Genomic DNA, 23,100 nt, shown 5'->3' on the forward strand with positions numbered 1-23,100 from the left:
TCGGTCCCGGAGCCGCGCCGCCGGCCCCCTTACAGAGCCAGAAGCAAGAAAAGGTCCGGAAAAATCGGCGGCAGAAGACATCAGTCTTCAACAAGGTAGCGCACAGCACTGCAGCTGTGCGCCATTGGTACTCAGGCACACTTCACACTCCGGTCACTGAGGGTGCAGGGCGCTAAGGGGGGGCGCCCTGAGCAGCAATGTAAAACACCTTGGCTGGCATAAATACACCACATATAACCCCCAGGGCTATATGGGTGTATTTTAACCCCTGCCAGAATTACCACAAAAGCGGGAGAAAAGGCCGCCGAGAAGGGGGCGGAGCCTATCTCCTCAGCACACGGGCGCCATTTTCCATCTCAGCTCCGCTGGAAGGACGTCTCCCTGACTCTCCCCTGCAGTCCTGCACTACAGAAAAGGGTAAAAAAGAGAGGGGGGGCACTAATTTGGCACAGTTTTATATTAACAGCAGCTATAAAGGAAAAGCACACTCGATAGTGGTATTCCTGTATATATATAGCGCTCTGGTGTGTGCTGGCATACTCTCCCTCTGTCTCCCCAAAGGGCTAGTGGGGTCCTGTCCTCTATCAGAGCATTCCCTGTGTGTGTGCGGTGTGTCGGTACGATTGTGTCGACATGTTTGAGGAGGAAAATGAGATGGAAGCGGAGCAATTGCCTATTATACAGTTGTCACCCCCTAGGGAGTCGACACCTGAGTGGATGAGCTTGTGGAAGGAACTGCGTGACAGTGTCAGCTCCTTACGACAGACAGTTGACGACATGAGACAGCCGGCTAATCAGCTTGTGCCTGTCCAGGGGTCTCAAACGCCATCAGGGGCTTTAAAACGCCCGTTACCTCAAATGGCAGACACAGACACGGATCCTGACTCCAGTGTCGATGATGAGGAGACAAACGTGACTTCCACTAGGGCCACACGTTACATGATTGAAGCAATGAAAAATGTATTGCATATATCTGATAATACAAGTACCACTAAGAAGGGTATTATGTTTGGTGAGAAAAAACTGCCTGTAGTTTTTCCTGTATCCGAGGAATTAAATGAAGTGTGTGATGAGGCGTGGGTTTCCCCCGATAAAAAACTGATAATTCCTAAAAGGTTATTGGCATCGTACCCTTTCCCGCCAGAGGATAGGGCACGTTGGGAAACACCCCCAAGGGTGGATAAAGCGCTCACACGCTTGTCTAAACAGGTAGCACTACCCTCTCCTGATACGGCCGCCCTAAAGGAACCTGCCGATAGAAAGCTGGAGAATATCCTAAAATGTATATACTCTCACACGGGTGTTATACTGCGACCAGCAATAGCCTCAGCCTGGATGTGCAGTGCGGGCCTGGCGTGGTCGGATTCCCTGACTGAAAATATTGATACCCTTGATAGGGACAGTATATTATTGACTATAGAGCATTTGAAGGATGCATTTCTATATATGCGTGATGCACAGAGGGATATTTGCCGACTGGCATCAAGAGTTAGCGCGCTGTCCATTTCTGCAAGAAGAGGTTTATGGACGCGGCAGTGGTCAGGTGATGCGGATTCTAAAAGGCACATGGAAGTATTGCCTTATAAGGGGGAGGAGTTATTTGGGGTAGGTCTATCAGACCTGGTAGCCACGGCAACTGCTGGAAAATCCACATTTTTACCCCAGGTAGCTTCTCAACCTAAGAAGACGCCATACTATCAGGCGCAGTCCTTTCGGCCCCATAAGGGCAAGCGGGCAAAAGGCGCCTCATTTCTGCCCCGTGGCAGAGGGAGAGGAAAAAGGCTGCAACAAACAGCCAGTTCCCAGGAACAAAAGCCCTCTCCCGCCTCCGCAAAGTCCTCAGCATGACGCTGGGGCTTTACAAGCGGACTCAGGCACGGTGGGGGCCCGTCTCAAGAAGTTCAGTGCGCAGTGGGCCCACTCGCAAGTGGACCCCTGGATCCTTCAGGTGGTATCTCAGGGGTACAAATTGGAATTCGAGACGTCTCCCCCTCGCCGTTTTCTAAAGTCTGCTTTACCGACGTCTCCCTCAGACAGGGAGGCAGTATTGGAAGCCATTCACAAGCTGTATTCCCAGCAGGTGATAATCAAGGTACCCCTCCTACAACAGGGAAAGGGGTACTATTCCACACTATTTGTGGTACCGAAGCCGGACGGCTCGGTGAGACCAATTTTAAACCTGAAATCCTTGAACACTTACATACAAAGGTTCAAATTCAAGATGGAGTCACTCAGAGCAGTGATTGCAAACCTGGAAGAAGGGGACTATATGGTGTCTCTGGACATCAAAGATGCTTACCTACACGTCCCAATTTACCCTTCTCACCAAGGGTACCTCAGGTTTGTGGTACAGAACTGTCACTATCAGTTTCAGACGCTGCCGTTTGGATTGTCCACGGAACCCCGGGTCTTTACCAAGGTAATGGCCGAAATGATGATACTCCTTCGAAGGAAGGGAGTTTTAGTTATCCCTTACTTGGACGATCTCCTGATAAGGGCAAGATCCAGGGAACAGTTGGAAGTCGGGGTAGCACTATCTCAGATAGTGCTGCGCCAGCACGGTTGGATTCTCAATATTCCAAAATCGCAGCTGATCCCGACAACACGACTTCTATTCCTAGGGATGATCCTGGACACAGTCCAGAAAAAGGTGTTTCTCCCGGAGGAGAAAGCCAGGGAGTTATCCGAACTAGTCAGAAAGCTCCTAAAACCAGGCCAAGTCTCAGTGCATCAATGCACAAGGGTTCTGGGAAAAATGGTGGCTTCTTACGAAGCAATCCCATTCGGCAGATTCCACGCAAGAACCTTCCAGTGGGATCTGCTAGACAAATGGTCCGGGTCGCATCTTCAGATGCATCAGCGGATAATCTTGTCTCCAAGGACAAGAGTGTCTCTCCTGTGGTGGTTGCAGAGTGCTCATCTTCTAGAGGGCCGCAGATTCGGCATTCAGGACTGGGTCCTGGTGACCACGGATGCCAGCCTGAGAGGCTGGGGAGCAGTCACACAGGGAAGAAATTTCCAGGGCTTGTGGTCAAGCCTGGAGACATCACTTCACATAAATATCCTGGAGCTAAGAGCCATCTACAATGCTCTGAGCCTAGCAAGACCTCTGCTTCAAGGTCAGCCGGTGCTGATCCAGTCGGACAACATCACGGCAGTCGCCCACGTAAACAGACAGGGCGGCACAAGAAGCAGGAGGGCAATGACAGAAGTTGCAAGGATTCTTCGCTGGGAAGAAAATCATGTGATAGCACTGTCAGCAGTGTTCATTCCGGGAGTGGACAACTGGGAAGCAGACTTCCTCAGCAGACACGACCTCCACCCGGGGGAGTGGGGACTTCACCCAGAAGTCTTCCACATGATTGTGAACCGTTGGGAAAAACCAAAGGTGGACATGAGGGCGTCCCGCCTCAACAAAAAACTAGACAGGTATTGCGCCAGGTCGAGGGACCCTCAGGCAATAGCTGTGGACGCTCTGGTAACACCATGGGTGTACCAGTCAGTGTATGTGTTCCCTCCTCTGCCTCTCATACCCAAGGTACTGAGGATCATAAGAAGGAGAGGAGTAAGGACTATACTCGTGGCTCCGGATTGGCCAAGAAGGACTTGGTACCCGGAACTTCAAGAGATGCTCACAGAGGACCCGTGGCCTCTACCTCTAAGAAAGGACCTGCTCCAGCAGGGACCCTGTCTGTTCCAAGACTTACCGCGGCTGCGTTTGACGGCATGGCGGTTGAACGCCGGATCCTGAAGGAAAAAGGCATTCCGGATGAAGTCATCCCTACCCTGATCAAAGCCAGGAAGGATGTAACCGTACAACATTATCACCGTATTTGGTGTAAATATGTTGCGTGGTGCGAGGCCAGGAAGGCCCCTACAGAGGAATTTCAACTGGGTCGTTTCCTGCATTTCCTGCAAACAGGACTGTCTATGGGCCTAAAATTAGGGTCCATTAAGGTTCAAATTTCGGCCCTGTCGATTTTCTTCCAAAAAGAACTGGCTTCAGTTCCTGAAGTACAGACGTTTGTCAAGGGGGTACTGCATATACAACCTCCTTTTGTGCCTCCAGTGGCACCTTGGGATCTCAATGTAGTTTTGGGATTCCTAAAATCACATTGGTTTGAACCACTTTCCACTGTGGACTTAAAATATCTCACATGGAAGGTGGTAATGCTGTTAGCCCTGGCTTCAGCCAGGCGTGTCTCAGAATTGGCGGCTTTATCCTATAAAAGCCCTTACCTAATTTTTCATACGGACAGGGCAGAATTGAGGACTCGTCCTCAATTTCTCCCTAAGGTGGTTTCAGCATTTCACTTGAACCAGCCTATTGTGGTGCCTGCGGCTACTAGGGACTTGGAGGACTCCAAGTTGCTGGACGTAGTCAGGGCCCTGAAAATATATGTTTCCAGGACGGCTGGAGTCAGAAAATCTGACTCGCTGTTTATCCTGTATGCACCCAACAAGCTGGGTGCTCCTGCTTCTAAGCAGACTATTGCTCGTTGGATTTGTAGTACAATTCAGCTTGCACATTCTGTGGCAGGCCTGCCACAGCCAAAATCTGTAAAAGCCCATTCCACAAGGAAAGTGGGCTCATCTTGGGCGGCTGCCCGAGGGGTCTCGGCTTTACAACTTTGCCGAGCAGCTACTTGGTCAGGGGCAAACACGTTTGCTAAATTCTACAAATTTGATACCCTGGCTGAGGAGGACCTGGAGTTCTCTCATTCGGTGCTGCAGAGTCATCCGCACTCTCCCGCCCGTTTGGGAGCTTTGGTATAATCCCCATGGTCCTTACGGAGTTCCCAGCATCCACTAGGACGTCAGAGAAAATAAGAATTTACTTACCGATAATTCTATTTCTTGTAGTCCGTAGTGGATGCTGGGCGCCCATCCCAAGTGCGGATTGTCTGCAATACTTGTACATAGTTATTGTTACAAAAATCGGGTTATTATTGTTGTGAGCCATCTTTTCAGAGGCTCCTCTGTTATCATGCTGTTAACTGGGTTCAGATCACAGGTTGTACGGTGTGATTGGTGTGGCTGGTATGAGTCTTACCCGGGATTCAATATCCTTCCTTATTGTGTATGCTCGTCCGGGCACAGTATCCTAACTGAGGCTTGGAGGAGGGTCATAGGGGGAGGAGCCAGTGCACACCAGGTAGTCCTAAAGCTTTTACTTTTGTGCCCAGTCTCCTGCGGAGCCGCTATTCCCCATGGTCCTTACGGAGTTCCCAGCATCCACTACGGACTACGAGAAATAGAATTATCGGTAAGTAAATTCTTATTTTTTTTTAAAGTGGCAATCATTTACATGGCAAAAACAGGTCTTGCACTGTAAATGATTGCCACATTAAAAAAAAAAAAACAGAACTTTCCCAAAATCTCTCAATTTCTGATTCTCATACCCTAGTACATTTCCCCCAGATATTAAAATCAATTTGTTTATCTGACTATTCCTGTGTTTCAGGGGAGAAAAATGCAGTGGACAATAGATGGAAATAGCTTCATAGAAATACAAATCTCATTATTACTTCCTAGCATGAAAAAATGAAATGTGTAAAGTATTGCTGACATCTCAGTAACTTTGTCTTCTCTTTCCCTTTATGTCCTGGCTGTAGCGGAACCTGTGAGACCGATAGACCCGGCTGCCTGGATCTCTCATACCTCAGCCCTGACGGGAACATACCCCCGTTACGGTATGAGCCCCTCCATGAGTATCATCACATGCACCAGCTCCTCATTAACAAGTTCTATACTCGAGTCGGAAAGTAAGTCACACTGCAGCCCCCGCACTGTGTGCAGGACTGGTCCTGCCCAGGGGCAGCAGTGTAACCCAAACCCCTGCCAAATAGGCGAGCAGAGGACATGCTTTGTGCTCTCCCTTTTGCTTGCTGCTTCCAAGTACATCTAATCACCTAACAGATAACACTGATGAAGTAGATTAGATACTAACACAATGGTTTTTGGACAGAGGTAATCAACCAGTTTCCCTACAGCTGTGGTGGGACTACAAGTCAAACCTTGGCCACCCAGTCTGGGATTTATAGTTGAGTTATAGACTGCGTAAGGCCTGCTTTACTAATACACATGGCCCAGTTCACATCCACTTGTTTGAATGCTTCATTGAATGTCAATTGCTCCCTTGCTCAGTTTTTCCAGTGACTGTTGTGGTTGGGTGGATGTGATACTGAATGTGTTCTTTCTGGAGGCCAGAGTGTAAATCAGGCTCTATCTCTTACAGCGACTTGCTGTTCAGTATCTTCTTCTGCTGGTGACAAAGCCCTTCTCCCAACATTTATACTGTATCCACTGTCCTGTGGTGGATGCAGGCTGTAGCTAGCCAAATAGTGGATGCATCTTGTAGTGTTGCCATCTTCTTTTCTCTTTCCTAATAACGAAATGCCTACAAATGCTTGCTTTACTACATATATCTGTATTTAAAATGAACATAATAATTATAGAAAAGTATTAATAATATAGGTTTACTTTGAATGTGTGCATGCAAATTATGGAAATGTGTCAGTCTGTAATGTCATTTATATTTAATATTTCACTTTTTTCCCAATAATTTGACTACTTTTTTGCACCATTCTGTTGAAACCAATCATGTATATTCTATTTTACTGACAGCAAGCAATATGACCATGCAAATGAACCAATATTTACATGCCGTCTAACAATTCACCAGAAAGCAGGGATGTTGCTTTGGTTTTTCTTATCTCCCTTTCTATCATACTTTACTACAGGACAGTGGGCCTGATTCAGCCCAGAGAGCAGTGGGGATTCGGTAGCAAATTGACTGATATATATATCTTTTCTCTGACGTCCTAGTGGATGCTGGGAACTCCGTAAGGACCATGGGGAATAGACGGGCTCCGCAGGAGACTGGGCACTCTAAGAAAGAATTACTACTGGTGTGTAATTACTACTGGTGTGCACTGGCTCCTCCCTCTATGCCCCTCCTCCAGACCTCAGTTAGAATCTGTGCCCGGCTCGAGCTGGTTGCACACTGAGCTTCTAGAAAAGAAAGTATTTATTAGGTTTTTTATTTTCAGTGAGATGTGCTGGCAACAGACTCACTGCTACGAGGGACTTAGGGGAGAGAAGCGAACCTACCTGCTTGCAGCTAGCTTGGGCTTCTAGGCTACTGGACACCATTAGCTCCAGAGGGATCGAACACAGGCCCAGCCTCGGTCGTCCGGTCCCGGAGCCGCGCCGCCATCCCCCTTGCAGAGCCAGAAGCAAGAAGAACGTCCTGGAAATCGGCGGCTGAAGACTCCGGTCTTCATTAAGGTAGCGCACAGCACTGCAGCTGTGCGCCATTGCTCCCTATGCACACCACATACTCCGGTCACTGATGGGTGCAGGGCGCTGGGGGGGGGGGCGCCCTGGGCTGCAATTAGAGTACCTTACATTGGCAAACAGCACATAATATAGTCTAATAAACTATATATGTGCAAAAATCCCCTGCCATAATATTAATATAAGAGCGGGAGAAGCCCGCCGAAAAAGGGGCGGGGCTATCTCCCTCAGCACACTGGCGCCATTTCCTCTTCACAGCTCCGCTGGAAGACAGCTCCCCAGGCTCTCCCCTGCAGTTTCCAGGCTCAAAGGGTAAAAAAGAGAGGGGGGGCACTAAATTTAGGCGCAAAACTGTATTGTATAGCTGCTATAGAAAAAATCACTTTCTGTAATAGTGTAAATCCCTGTTTATATAGCGCTGCGGTGTGTGCTGGCATACTCTCTCTCTGTCTCCCCAAAGGACTTTGTGGGGTCCTGTCCTCAGTCAGAGCATTCCCTGTGTGTGTGCGGTGTGTTGGTACGGCTGTGTCGACATGTTTGATGAGGAGGCTTATGTGGAGGTGGAGCAGGTGCCGATAAATGTGATGTCACCCCCTGCGGGGTCGACACCAGAGTGGATGGATATGTGGAAGGTTTTACACGACAGTGTCAACTCCTTACATAAAAGGTTCGATGACATAACAGCTGTGGGACAGCCGGCTTCTCAGCCAGTGCCTGCCCAGGCGTCTCAAAGGCCATCAGGGGCTCAAAAACGCCCGCTACCTCAGATGGCAGACACAGATGTCGACACGGAGTCTGACTCCAGTGTCGACAAGGACGAGACTAATGTACATTCCACTAGGGCCATCCGTTGCATGATTACGGCAATGAAAAATGTGTTGCACATTTCTGACATTAACCCAAGTACCACTTAAAAGGGTATTATGTTTGGGGAGAAAAAGCAACCAGTGGTTTTTTCCCCCATCAGATGAGTTGAATGAAGTGTGTGAAGAAGCGTGGGCTTCCCCTGATAAGAAACTAGTGATTTCTAAAAAGTTACTGATGGCGTACCCTTTCCCGCCAGAGGACAGGTTACGTTGGGAGACATCCCCGATGGTGGATAAAGCGCTCACACGCTTGTCAAAAAAGGTGGCACTGCCGTCTCAGGATACGGCCGCCTTAAAGGAGCCTGCGGATAGAAAGCAGGAGGCTATCCTGAAGTCTGTATATACACACTCAGGTACTATACTGAGACCTGCTATTGCTTCAGCATGGATGTACAGTGCTGCAGCAGCGTGGTCTGATTCCCTGTCTGATAACATTGATTCCCTTGACAGGGACACTATATTGCTAACCATAGAGCATATTAAAGACGTAGTCTTATATATGAGAGATGCACAGAGGGATATTTGCCGGCTGGCATCTAGAATTAATGCAATGTCCATTTCTGCCAGGAGAGTATTATGGACTCGGCAGTGGACAGGTGATGCGGATTCTAAAAGGCACATGGAGGTTTTGCCTTACAAGGGTGAGGAATTGTTTGGGGATGGTCTCTCGGACCTCGTTTCCACAGCAACAGCTGGGAAGTCGACATTTTTACCTCAGGTTCCCTCACAGCCTAAGAAAGCACCGTATTATCAGGTACAGTCCTTTCGGCCCCAGAAAGGCAAGCGGGTTAAAGGCGCGTCCTTTCTGCCCAGAGGCAGGGGTAGAGGGAAAAAGCTGCACCATACAGCCAGTTCCCAAGAACAAAAATCCTCCCCTGCTTCCACTAAATCCACCGCATGACGCTGGGGCTCCACTGGTGGAGCCAGGTGCGGTGGGGGCCCGTCTCCGGAACTTCAGCGACCGGTGGGTTCGCTCACAGGTGGATCCCTGGGTTCTACAAGTGGTATCTCAGGGATACAAGCTGGAATTCGAGACGTCTCCCCCTCGCCGTTACCTCAAATCAGCCTTGCCAGCTACTCCCCAGGACAGGGAGGTAGTGCTGGCGGCAATTCACAAGCTGTACCTCCAGCAGGTGATAAATAAAAGGATGCTTTCCTACATGTCCCCATTTACCCACCTCATCAGGTGTACCTCCGTTTTGTGGTACAGGACTGCCATTACTAATGGCCGAAATGATGATACTCCTTCGAATGAAGGGTGTTATAATTATCCCGTACTTGGACGATCTCCTTATAAAGGCGAGGTCCAGGGAGCAGTTGTTGGTCGGAGTAGCACTATCTCAGGAAGTGCTACAACAGCACGGCTGGATTCTGAATATTCCAAAGTCGCAGCTGGTTCCTACGACGCGTCTGCTGTTCCTGGGTATGATTCTGGACACAGAACAGAAGAAGGTGTTTCTCCCGGAGGAGAAGGCCAAGGAGTTGTCATCTCTGGTCAGAGACCTCCTGAAACCAAAACAGGTGTCGGTGCATCACTGCACGCGTGTCCTGGGAAAGATGGTAGCTTCTTACGAGGCAATTCCATTCGGCAGGTTCCATGCAAGGATCTTTCAGTGGGATCTGTTAGACAAGTTGTCCGGATCGCATCTTCAGATGCATCGGCTGATCACCCTGTCCCCGAGGGCCAGGGTGTCTCTGCTGTGGTGGCTGCAGAGTGCTCATCTTCTCGAGGGCCGCAGATTCGGCATACAGGACTGGGTCCTGGTGACCACGGATGCAAGCCTCCGAGGTTGGGGGGCAGTCACTCAGGGAAGAAACTTCCAAGGACAGTGGTCGAGTCAGGAGGCTTCCCTACACATAAATATTCTGGAACTAAGGGCCATTTACAATGCCCTAAGTCAGGCAAAACCCCTGCTTCAAAACCAGCCGGTGCTGATTCAGTCAGACAACATCACGGCGGTCGCCCATGTAAACCGACAGGGCGGCACAAGAAGCAGGATGGCGATGGCAGAAGCCACAAGGATTCTCCGATGGGCGGAAAATCACGTGATAGCACTGTCAGCAGTGTTCATTCCGGGAGTGGACAACTGGGAAGCAGACTTCCTCAGCAGGCACGACCTCCACCCGGGAGAGTGGGGACTTCATCCAGAAGTCTTCCAGCTGATTGTAAATCGTTGGGAAAGGCCACAGGTGGACATGATGGCGTCCCGCCTCAACAAAAATCTAAAAAGATATTGCGCCAGGTCAAGGGACCCTCAGGCGATAGCTGTGGACGCTCTAGTGACACCGTGGGTGTACCAGTCGGTTTATGTGTTCCCTCCTCTTCCTCTCATACCAAAGGTGATGAGGATAATAAGAAAGAGAGGAGTAAGAACTATACTCATCGTTCCGGATTGGCCAAGAAGGTCTTGGTACCCGGAACTACAAGAAATGATCTCAGAGGACCCTTGGCCTCTGCCTCTCAGACAGGACCTGCTACAGCAGGGGCCCTGTCTGTTCCAAGACTTACCGCGGCTGCGTTTGACGACATGGCGGTTGAACGCCGGATCTTGATGGAAAAGGGCATTCCGGTTGAAGTCATTCCTACGCTGATAAAAGCTAGGAAGGATGTGACAGCAAAACATTATCACCGCATATGGCGAAAATATGTTGCTTGGTGTGAGGCTATGAAGGCCCCCACAGAAGAATTTCAGCTGGGTCGATTTCTGCACTTCCTATAGTCAGGAGTGACTATGGGCCTAAAATTGGGATCCATTAAAGTCCAGATTTCGGCCCTGTCTATTTTCTTTCAAAAAGAACTGGCTTCACTGCCTGAAGTTCAGACGTTTGTTAAGGGAGTGCTGCACATTCAGCCCCCTTTTGTGCCCCCAGTGGCACCTTGGGATCTCAACGTTGTGTTGGATTTCCTAAAATCACATTGGTTTGAGCCACTTCAGATCGTGGAATTAAAATATCTCACGTGGAAAGTGGTCATGCTTTTGGCCTTGGCTTCGGCTAGGCGGGTGTCAGAATTGGCGGCTTTGTCCTGTAAAAGCCCCTATCTGATCTTCCATATGGACAGAGCAGAATTGAGGACTCGTCCCCAATTTCTCCCTAAGGTGGTATCAGCGTTTCATTTGAACCAACCTATTGTGGTGCCTGCGGCTACTCGGGACTTGGAGGCTTCCAAGTTGCTAGACGTAGTCCGGGCCCTGAAAATCTATGTTTCCAGGACGGCTAGAGTCAGAAAGACTGACTCGCTGTTTATCCTGCATGCACCCAACAAGCTGGGTGCTCCTGCTTCTAAGCAGACTATTGCTCGCTGGATCTGCTCCACAATTCACCTTGCACATTCTGAGGCTGGACTGCCGCATCCTAAATCAGTAAAAGCCCATTCCACGAGGAAGGTGGGCTCTTCTTGGGCGGCTGCCCGAGGGGTCTCGGCTTTACAACTTTGCCGAGCTGCTACCTGGTCGGGATCAAACACGTTTGCAAAATTCTACAAGTTTGATACCCTGGCTGAGGAGGACCTTGAGTTTGCTCATTCGGTGCTGCAGAGTCATCCGCACTCTCCCGCCCGTTTGGGAGCTTTGGTATAATCCCCATGGTCCTTACGGAGTTCCCAGCATCCACTAGGACGTCAGAGAAAATAAGAATTTACTCACCAGTAATTCTATTTCTCTATCGTCCTAGTGGATGCTGGGGTTCCTGAAAGGACCATGGGGAATAGCGGCTCCGCAGGAGACAGGGCACAAAAAGTAAAGCTTTCCGATCAGGTGGTGTGCACTGGCTCCTCCCCCTATGACCCTCCTCCAAGCCTCAGTTAGATTTTTGTGCCCGGCCGAGAAGGGTGCAATCTAGGTGGCTCTCCTAAAGAGCTGCTTAGAGAAAGTTTAGCTTAGGTTTTTTATTTTACAGTGAGTCCTGCTGGCAACAGGATCACTGCAACGAGGGACTTAGGGGAGAAGAAGTGAACTCACCTGCGTGCAGGATGGATTGGCTTCTTGGCTACTGGACATCAGCTCCAGAGGGACGATCACAGGTACAGCCTGGATGGTCACCGGAGCCTCGCCGCCGGCCCCCTTGCAGATGCTGAAACATGAAGAGGTCCAGAATCGGCGGCAGAAGACTCCTCAGTCTTCTAAAGGTAGCGCACAGCACTGCAGCTGTGCGCCATTTTCCTCTCAGCACACTTCACACGGCAGTCACTGAGGGTGCAGGGCGCTGGGAGGGGAGCGCCCTGGGAGGCAAATGAAAACCTATTTGGCTAAAAAATACCTCACATATAGCCTCCGGGGGCTATATGGAGATATTTAACCCCTGCCAGAATACACTAAAGAGCGGGAGACGAGCCCAACGGAAAAGGGGCGGGGCCTATCTCCTCAGCACACAGCGCCATTTTCCTTACACAGCTCCGCTGGTCAGGACGGCTCCCAGGTCTCTCCCCTGCACTGCACTGCACTACAGAAACAGGGTAAAACAAGAGAGGGGGGGCAAAATAGTGGCAAAAATTATATTATAAAAGCAGCTATACAGGGAGCACTTATTATAAGGCTATCCCTGTCATATATAGTGCTTTTGGTGTGTGCTGGCAAACTCTCCCTCTGTCTCCCCAAAGGGCTAGTGGGGTCCTGTCTTCGTTAAGAGCATTCCCTGTGTGTCTGCTGTGTGTCGGTACGTGTGTGTCGACATGTATGAGGACGATATTGGTGTGGAGGCGGAGCAATTGCCAAATATGGGGATGTCACCTCCTAGGGGGTCGACACCAGAATGGATGCCTTTATTTATGGAATTACGGGATAGTGTCAACACGCTAAAGCAGTCGTTTGACGACATGAGACGGCCGGACAATCAGTTAGTGCCTGTCCAGGCGCCTCAAACACCGTCAGGGGCTGTAAAACGCCCTTTGCCTCAGTCGGTCGACACAGACCCAGACACAGGCACTGATTCCAGTGGCGACGGTGACGAATCAACCGTATTTTCCAGTAGGGCCACACGTTATATGATTTTGGCAATGAAGGAGGCGTTACATTTAGCTGATACTACAGGTACCACTAAACAGGGTATTATGTGGGGTGTGAAAAAACTACCTATAGTTTTTCCTGAATCAGAAGAACTAAATGATGTATGTGATGAAGCGTGGGTTGCCCCCGATAAAAAGATGCTAATTTCAAAGAAGTTATTAGCTTTATACCCTTTCCCGTCAGAGGTTAGGGCGCGCTGGGAAACACCTCCTAGGGTGGACAAGGCGCTCACACGCTTATCTAAACAAGTGGCGTTACCCTCTCCTGAGACGGCCGCACTTAAAGATCCAGCAGATAGGAGGATGGAAAATATCCAAAAAAGTATATACACACATACAGGTGTTATACTACGACCAGCTATAGCGACAGCCTGGATGTGCAGTGCTGGAGTAGCTTGGTCAGAGTCCCTGATTGAAAATATTGATACCCTGGATAGGGACAATGTTTTACTGTCTTTAGAGCAAATAAAGGATGCATTTCTTTATATGCGTGATGCACAGAGGGATATCTGCACACTGGCATCACGGGTAAGTGCTATGTCCATTTCGGCCAGAAGAAGTTTATGGACGCGACAGTGGTCAGGCGATGCGGACTCAAAACGGCATATGGAAGTTTTGCCGTATAAAGGGGAGGAGTTATTTGGAGTCGGTCTATCAGATTTGGTGGCCACGGCTACAGCCGGGAAATCCACCTTTTTACCTCAAGCTACTCCCCAACAGAAAAAGACACCGACTTTTCAACCGCAGCCCTTTCGTTCCTTTAAAAACAAGAGAGCAAAGGGATATTCATATCTGCCAAGAGGCAGAGGAAGGGGGAAGAGACACCAACAGGCAGCTCCTTCCCAGGAACAGAAGCCCTCCCCCGCTTCTACAAAAGCCTCAGCATGACGCTGGGGCTTCTCAAGCGGACTCGTGGGCGGTCGTCTCAAGAATTTCAGCGCGCAGTGGGCTCACTCGCAGGTAGATCCCTGGATCCTGCAGATAATATCTCAGGGGTACAGGTTGGAACTAGAGACAGATCCGCCTCGCCGTTTCCTGAAGTCTGCTTTACCAACGTCCCCCTCCGAAAGGGAGACGGTTTTGGAAGCCATTCACAAGCTGTACTCTCAGCAGGTGATAGTCAAGGTACCTCTTCTACAACAGGGAAAGGGGTATTATTCCACTCTATTTGTGGTACCGAAGCCGGACGGCTCGGTAAGACCTATTCTAAATCTGAAGTCCTTGAACCTGTACATAAAGAAGTTCAAGTTCAAAATGGAGTCACTCAGAGCAGTGATAGCGAACCTGGAAGAAGGGGACTTTATGGTGTCCTTGGACATCAAGGATGCGTACCTCCACGTTCCAATTTACCCCTCACACCAGGGGTACCTCAGGTTCGTTGTACAAAACTGTCACTATCAGTTTCAGACGCTGCCGTTCGGATTGTCCACGGCACCTCGGGTCTTTACAAAGGTAATGGCCGAGATGATGATTCTTCTTCGAAGAAAAGGCGTATTAATTATCCCATACTTGGACGATCTCCTAATAAGGGCAAGGTCCAGAGAACAGCTAGAGAGGGGATTAGCACTGTCTCAAGAAGTGCTAAAACAGCACGGCTGGATTCTGAATATTCCAAAATCCCAGTTAATGCCGACAACTCGTCTGCTGTTCCTAGGGATGATTCTGGACACGGTTCAGAAAAAGGTTTTTCTCCCGGAGGAAAAAGCCAAGGAGTTATCCGAGCTTGTCAGGAACCTCCTAAAACCAGGAAAGGTGTCTGTACATCAATGCACAAGAGTCCTGGGAAAAATGGTGGCTTCTTACGAAGCAATTCCATTCGGCAGATTCCATGCACGAATTTTCCAGAGGGATCTGTTGGACAAATGGTCAGGGTCGCATCTTCAGATGCACCAGCGGATAACCCTGTCTCCAAGGACAAGGGTATCTCTTCTGTGGTGGTTGCAGAGTGCTCATCTATTGGAGGGCCGCAGATTCGGCATACAGGATTGGATCCTGGTGACCACGGACGCCAGCCTGAGAGGCTGGGGAGCAGTCACACAAGGAAGAAACTTCCAGGGAGTGTGGACGAGCCTGGAAACGTCTCTTCACATAAACATTCTGGAACTAAGAGCAATCTACAATGCTCTAAGCCAGGCAGAACCTCTGCTTCAAGGAAAACCGGTGTTGATCCAGTCGGACAACATCACGGCAGTCGCCCATGTAAACAGACAGGGCGGCACAAGAAGCAGGAGTGCAATGGCAGAAGCTGCAAGGATTCTTTGCTGGGCAGAGAATCATGTGATAGCACTGTCAGCAGTGTTCATCCCGGGAGTGGACAACTGGGAAGCAGACTTCCTCAGCAGACACGACCTTCACCCGGGAGAGTGGGGACTTCATCCGGAAGTCTTCCACATGCTGGTAACCCGTTGGGAAAGACCAATGGTGGACATGATGGCGTCTCGCCTCAACAAAAAACTGGACAGGTATTGCGCCAGGTCAAGAGATCCGCAGGCAATAGCTGTGGACGCGCTGGTAACGCCTTGGGTGTACCAGTCGGTGTATGTGTTTCCTCCTCTGCCTCTCATACCAAAAGTATTGAGAATTATACGGCAAAGAGGCGTAAGAACGATACTAGTGGTTCCGGATTGGCCAAGAAGGACTTGGTACCCGGAACTTCAAGAGATGATCACGGAAGATCCGTGGCCTCTACCTCTAAGGAGGGACTTGCTTCAGCAGGGTCCCTGTCTGTTTCAAGACTTACCGCGGCTGCGTTTGACGGCATGGCGGTTGAACGCCGGATCCTAAAGGAAAAAGGCATGCCGGAAGAAGTCATTCCTACTTTGATTAAAGCAAGGAAGGAAGTAACCGTGCAACACTATCACCGCATTTGGCGAAGATATGTTGCGTGGTGCGAGGATCGGAGTGCTCCAACGGAGGAATTTCAACTGGGTCGATTCCTACATTTCCTGCAATCAGGATTGTCTATGGGTCTCAAATTGGGATCTATTAAGGTTCAAATTTCGGCCCTGTCGATTTTCTTTCAAAAAGAATTGGCTTCAGTTCCTGAAGTCCAGACTTTTGTTAAGGGAGTGCTCCATATACAGCCTCCTGTGGTGCCTCCAGTGGCACCGTGGGATCTCAATGTGGTTTTGGAATTTCTAAAATCTCATTGGTTTGAACCACTAAAAAAGGTGGATTTAAAATATCTCACATGGAAAGTGACCATGTTACTAGCCCTGGCTTCGGCCAGGAGAGTGTCAGAACTGGCAGCTTTATCTTACAAAAGCCCATATCTGATTTTCCATTCGGACAGGGCAGAACTGCGGACTCGTCCGCATTTTCTCCCTAAGGTGGTGTCAGCATTTCATCTGAACCAGCCTATTGTAGTGCCTGCGGCTACAAGTGACTTGGAGGACTCCAAGTTACTGGACGTTGTCAGAGCATTAAAAATATATATTGCAAGGACAGCTGGAGTCAGAAAATCTGACTCGTTGTTTATATTGTATGCACCCAACAAGATGGGTGCTCCTGCGTCTAAGCAGACGATTGCTCGTTGGATCTGTAGCACAATCCAACTTGCACATTCTGTGGCAGGCCTGCCACAGCCTAAATCTGTAAAGGCCCACTCCACAAGGAAGGTGGGCTCATCTTGGGCGGCTGCCCGAGGGGTCTCGGCATTACAACTTTGCCGAGCAGCTACGTGGTCAGGGGAGAACACGTTTGTAAAATTTTACAAATTTGATACTCTGGCTAAGGAGGACCTGGAGTTCTCTCATTCGGTGCTGCAGAGTCATCCGCACTCTCCCGCCCGTTTGGGAGCTTTGGTATAATCCCCATGGTCCTTTCAGGAACCCCAGCATCCACTAGGACGATAGAGAAAATAAGAATTTACTTACCGATAATTCTATTTCTCGGAGTCCGTAGTGGATGCTGGGCGCCCATCCCAAGTGCGGATTATCTGCAATAATTGTACATAGTTATTGTTAACTAATTCGGGTTATTGTTTAGGAAGCCATCTTTCAGAGGCTCCTCTGTTATCATACTGTTAACTGGTTTTGATCACAAGTTGTACGGTGTGATTGGTGTGGCTGGTATGAGTCTTACCCGGGATTCAAAATTCCTCCCTTATTGTGTACGCTCGTCCGGGCACAGTACCTAACTGAGGCTTGGAGGAGGGTCATAGGGGGAGGAGCCAGTGCACACCACCTGATCGGAAAGCTTTACTTTTTGTGCCCTGTCTCCTGCGGAGCCGCTATTCCCCATGGTCCTTTCAGGAACCCCAGCATCCACTACGGACTCCGAGAAATAGAATTATCGGTAAGTAAATTCTTATTTTCTCGTAGTCCATAGTGGATGCTGGGCGCCCGTCCCAAGTGCGGATTGTCTGCAATACTTGTATATAGTTATTGCTTAACTAAAGGGTTATTGTTATGAGCCATCTGTTCAGTGAGGCTCAGTTGTTATTCATACTGTTAACTGGGTATAGTTATCACGAGTTGTACGGTGTGATTGGTGTGGCTGGTATGAGTCTTACCCGGGATGCCAAATCCTTTCCTTGTAGTGTCAGCTCTTCCGGGCACAGTTTCCCTAACTGAGGTCTGGAGGAGGGGCATAGAGGGAGGAGCCAGTGCACACCAGTAGTCCTAATTCTTTCTTAGAGTGCCCAGTCTCCTGCGGAGCCCGTCTATTCCCCATGGTCCTTACGGAGTTCCCAGCATCCACTACGGACTACGAGAAATAGAATTACCGGTGAGTAAATTCTAATTTTTTTTTACAGAGCGTGCGCCAGAGCCGCGGTGTGCATGTGCTGCAATGGTGTTGTGGCTCCGGTCACAATGCCCTGTTAGCTGCAGCCTGATTGAGAGTCACTGAAAACATAGACATTTAGTGGGTGGGCTGAGGCACGTGGCTGCAGCTCCACTGGCCTCCGCAGCTTAGATGTGCCGGACACATGGAACAACCTTAGTTCTGCTGGCCCATCTGATGTTCCCGATGTTGATCCGATGCTTCATCTTCGGATGCAGGCAGCAGATCTGAAAGGCTGGCAGTGGGTGTCTTTTTACAGAAGATGCCACCTGCAGCATTTACATATGCTCTCAGGTCCGCTGCTAACAAAGAAGCAGAGCACTGAACTGGACTGCATCCACCTCTGAATCAGGACCACTGACCACTCTTCATTTACAACTGCTGTGCAGTGCTGAGTGCCCAGTTCTAGCTATTACTATTTCTGCAGCAGGGTACACTGGTATTCCACAGGGAATAACATCGGGGTGTAGAGTTGGATCTTGATCTGAGGCACCAACAGGCTAAAAGCTTTGACTGTTCCCAGGATGCATTGCACCGCCTCCTCTATAGCCCCGCCTCCAGGCACTGTAGCTCAGTTTGTAAGTTGGTGCCTGCAGTGCAGGCAGCTAACAGGGGGGGATGCACTCGGCAGCCCTGAAAAGAGATTTTTTTAGAAGACTTCAAGGGCTGCAGCACTTTTTATGTCTTTATGACATGCTGTGCTGCGGTTCCATCACCTCCCTCTGCGGCGCTGTATACTCCCGTGGCCTGGTTCCCGGGTACTTACAGCGGAGGCGCTCCGGTCATCAGGCACACATCACCGCTGCTGCTCTCCTGGATCACGTGGCCGCACTTCAGGGAGGAGGTAAGAGGGTCCCCCAGCTGGGACCCACCGGTAATCGCGATCCATCCGCGTTCCCAGGAGATGGACCGCGGCGCTGGCGTGGACACTGCGACACACAGGGACCCCACTATCTATGTGGAGAGGACTTCCTCTATCAAGAGGTCAGATTCCCTTTTTGTACTTTTTGGTTTTCACAAACGTGGCTGGCCTGCGAATAAGCAAACCTTAGCCAGAGGGATTAGAATGGTGACTGCACAAACTTGTGCATGCTGGGCTCCCAGCTCCTGCTGCTATCAAGGCCCATTCTACTCGGTCTGTTGGACCTTTTTGGGCGGCCCGCCGTGGTGTGTCCACAGAACAGTTGTGCAAGGCGGCTACGTGGTCCTCAGTGAACACGTTCATCAGGTTCTATGCCTTTGATACTTTCACCTCCCAGGATGCTTCCTTTGGACGCTGGGTTCTTGTGCCCGCTACAGTGCGTCCCCTCCCATGAGGAACTTTTTTTTTTTTTTTTTAAATAGTCACTTTTTATTCAAGAAGTATTAAATATACAGATATCGCATAGTACACGTGAGGGCAAATGTAACATACATGTGCATTACATCATTATGAAACATGGACACAGGAAAACAAATATGCACCATATTCACAGTTGCTCACGAAATAAAGCTAATACATACAGTATGAGGAAGTAGCAAACTATGTAAACAGTATATCAGGCAGCATAGTAAAAATTTTTATTTTCTACCCATGTAGATTACATTTGCAAAATAACAATTAGGCTTAATCAAAGCCCGATATAAAACCAAAAGAACAACAAAACACAAGCAAAAAAAATATTAATTAAGAACAAGTAGGGAATAGAATAGAGAACGTGAAGTGAAGTAGCAGTGTATGTAAATAACACATCATCACGGCAACACCCAGGGCACATATCGTCACTGGAACTTAATACCCCCTAAAGCGTAATGGCAGGAGAGGAGTATGCAGATTTAATCCAAGGGGACCATATTTTCTCGTATTTAGAAATCGCATTGTTTTTCATATATATGTAACAGTCTTTGGAAAGAGTATCATTCACCCTCGCCTTAAAAGCAGATAGCGAAGGACGGTGAGAAGCCATCACAATCTCCCAATTCACACCTTAGCTAGGGCGCAGACATTGTGAGCATAGAGGTCCTCCCATTTGGAACAAGAGTCACGGCCCCCCATTCCCAGTATACAAAATATTGGGGTAAGCAGGCTTCTAGATATCCCCGTCTGTTCCAGAATCGTCCCGATCCCAGACCAAAATGCCTGTATGGATGGACAGTCCCACACAAGATGCCAAAAGGAACCCCCATCGGCCCCGCATTTAGGGCAAAAATCCAAGTTACCAGCCCCAAACCTGGCCAGCCTGGCCGGTGTCAAATAAATTCTATGTAATATAAATAACTGTATCTGTTGACACCGAAGGGACTTAGTGACCATGCACGGATACTCCAGGGCGAGCTCCCAGTCATCTTCATCTGTGGGGCCTACATCACCCTCCCATCGCTCACGGAGAAATGTAGTAAGAAGGTAAGAGTAGGTGAAATAAATCACATTGACTCGGCACAGTGTACTTAAAAAGGTCTTAATGGAAAATGGGAGGAGTACTGGGGGTAATTCCTTGAACTGAGACTGTAGGGCATGTCGAAGTTGTAGGAATCTATCAAAGTACGAATTAGGCAAATCAAACTCATCCTTCAATTGCTGGAATTATTTTAAGATGCCATCACTATACAATTGGGATATTGAAACTATTGAATGAGAAGCCCAAACCTCCCTTCCCTCAAGAGTTTTCAATTCAGGGAGCCAAGTAGAGTACCAGAGGGGAGTATCCGGATCCAGGCCATCAAATTTGAGTAGAACCCTTAGGGCGAGCCAAATTTTCATAGCCTGAAAAACAATAGGAGGAGAGAACCGAGAAACATTCCCGCTCAGCAGGAGAAAGGCCTGGATAGTAGCACTGGAGAAACACCCATTGTAGAGAGCCAACATCCCCACCCTATATCCAAGTACTAAGATGCGACAACTGAGCAGCGTAATAATACAAAGTAGGCAAAGCCAATCCACCATCGGCTTTTTGTCTGGTGAGGGTATTCAACTGTATTCTAGGTCTTGTTGGCCAAAATTAAGGACGATAATATACTTTCTCTAACGTCCTAGTGGATGCTGGGGACTCCGTCAGGACCATGGGGAATAGCGGGCTCCGCAGGAGACAGGGCACATCTAAAAAAGCTTTTAGGTCACATGGTGTGTACTGGCTCCTCCCCCTATGACCCTCCTCCAAGCCTCAGTTAGGTTTTTGTGCCCGTCCGAGAAGGGTGCAATCTAGGTGGCTCTCTTAAAGAGCTGTTTAGAAAAGTTTTTTTTTAGGTTTCATTCAGTGATTCCTGCTGGCAACAGGATCACTGCAACGAGGGACTTAGGGGAGAGATCTCCAACTCACCTGCGTGCAGGATGGATTGGGATCTTAGGCTACTGGACACTGAGCTCCAGAGGGAGTCGGAACACAGGTCAGCCTGGGGTTCGTCCCGGAGCCGCGCCGCCGATCCCCCTTACAGACGCTGAAGAAGACGGCAGAACGGAGGTCCGGAAACAGGCGGCAGAAGACTTCACAGTCTTCATGAAGGTAGCGCACAGCACTGCAGCTGTGCGCCATTGTTGTCACACGGCTCACTGACCTAGTCACGGAGGGTGCAGGGCGCTGCTGGGGGCGCCCTGGGCAGCAATATAAGTACCTTATTGGCAAAATAAATACATCACATATAGCCATTAAGGCTATATGTATGTATTTTAACCCAGGCCAGTTCTTAAAAACCGGGAGAAAAAACCCGCCGAAAAGGGGGCGGAGCTTATTCTCCTCAGCACACAGCGCCATTTTCCCTCACAGAAAGGCTGAGGGGAAGGCTCCCATGCTCTCCCCTGCACTGCACTACAGAAACAGGGTTAAAACAGAGAGGGGGGGGCACTGATTTGGCGATATAAATATATATTAAATGCTATAAGGGAGGAACACTTTTATAAAGGTTGTCCCTGTATAATTATAGCATTTTGGTGTGTGCTGGCAAACTCTCCCTCTGTCTCCCCAAAGGGCTAGTGGGTCCTGTCCTCTATCAGAGCATTCCCTGTGTGGGTGCTGTATGTCGGTACGTGTGTGTCGACATGTATGAGGAAAATGTTGGTGAGGAGGCGGAGCAAATTGCCTGTAATGGTGATGTCACTCTCTAGGGAGTCGACACCGGAATGGATGGCTTACTTGTGGAAGTACGTGATCATGTCAACACGCTGCGAGCCGGTTGACGACATGAGACGACCGGCAAACAAATTAGTACCTGTCCAGGCGTCTCAGACACAGTCAGGGGCTTGTAAAAACGCCCATTTACCTCACGGACACTGACTCCAGTGTCGACGGTGAAGAAACAAACGTATTTTCCTTTAGGGCCACACGTTACATGTGAAGGGCATGAAGGAGGTGTTACATATTTCTGATACTACAAGTACCACAAATAAGGGTATTTTGTAGGGTGTGAATAAACTACTTGTAGTTTTGCCTGAATCAGATAAATTAAATGAAGTGTGTGATGATACGTGGGTTTCCTCCGATAGAAAGTTATGGGCGGTATACCCTTTCCCGCCAGAAGTAAGGGCGAGTTGGGAAACACACCTTAGGGTGGATAAGGCGCTCACACGCTTATAAAACAAGTGGCGTTACCGTCTCCAGATACGGCCGCCCTCAAAGAGCCAGCTGATAGGAAGCTGAAAAATAGCCTAAGAAGTATATACACACATACTGGTGTTATACTACGACCAGCAATCGCCTCAGACTGGATGGGCAGCGCTGAGGGGGCTTGGTCGGATTTCCTGACTGAAAATTTTGATACCCTTGACAGGGACAAGATTTTATTGTCTATAGAGCATTTTAAGGATGCATTTCTATATATGCGTGATGCGCAGAGGGATATTTGCATTCTGGCATCAAGAGTAAATGTGATGTCCATATCTGCCAGACGAAGACACGACAGTGGTCAGGTGAGGCAGATTCCAGACGGCACATGGAAGTATTGCCGTATAAAGGGGCGGTCCATCGGACCTGGTGGCCATGGCAACAGCTGAAAAATCCACCTTTTGTTCCCCGAGTCACATCTCAGCAGAAAAGGACACAGTCTTTTCAGTCTCAGTCCTTTCGTCCCCATACGGGCAGGCGGGCAAAGGCCAGTCATATCTGCCCAGGGGTAGAGGAACGGGAAGAAGACTGCAGCAAGCAGCCCATTCCCAGGAACAGAAGCCCTTCACAGCTT

At 49.2% G+C, this 23,100-nt stretch overlaps 1 protein-coding gene across 4 annotated transcripts in view; it reads left to right on the forward strand.

Moving 5' to 3' along the window:
* DVL1 (dishevelled segment polarity protein 1) overlaps positions 1-23,100 on the forward strand; it is a 533,415-nt gene that overhangs the window by 443,694 nt on the left and 66,621 nt on the right. For 3 of the 4 annotated variants that reach the window (XM_063943028.1, XM_063943025.1, XM_063943027.1), the window contains exon 11: positions 5,616-5,765. In XM_063943028.1, coding sequence (XP_063799098.1) covers positions 5,616-5,765 — 150 coding nt within the window. The remainder of the gene's footprint in view (positions 1-5,615; positions 5,766-23,100) is intronic. The other variant, XM_063943026.1, reaches the window with a different exon arrangement.

The sequence above is a fragment of the Pseudophryne corroboree genome, chromosome 10, assembly GCF_028390025.1.
Source record: "Pseudophryne corroboree isolate aPseCor3 chromosome 10, aPseCor3.hap2, whole genome shotgun sequence".
Classification (NCBI taxonomy): domain Eukaryota; kingdom Metazoa; phylum Chordata; class Amphibia; order Anura; family Myobatrachidae; genus Pseudophryne; species Pseudophryne corroboree.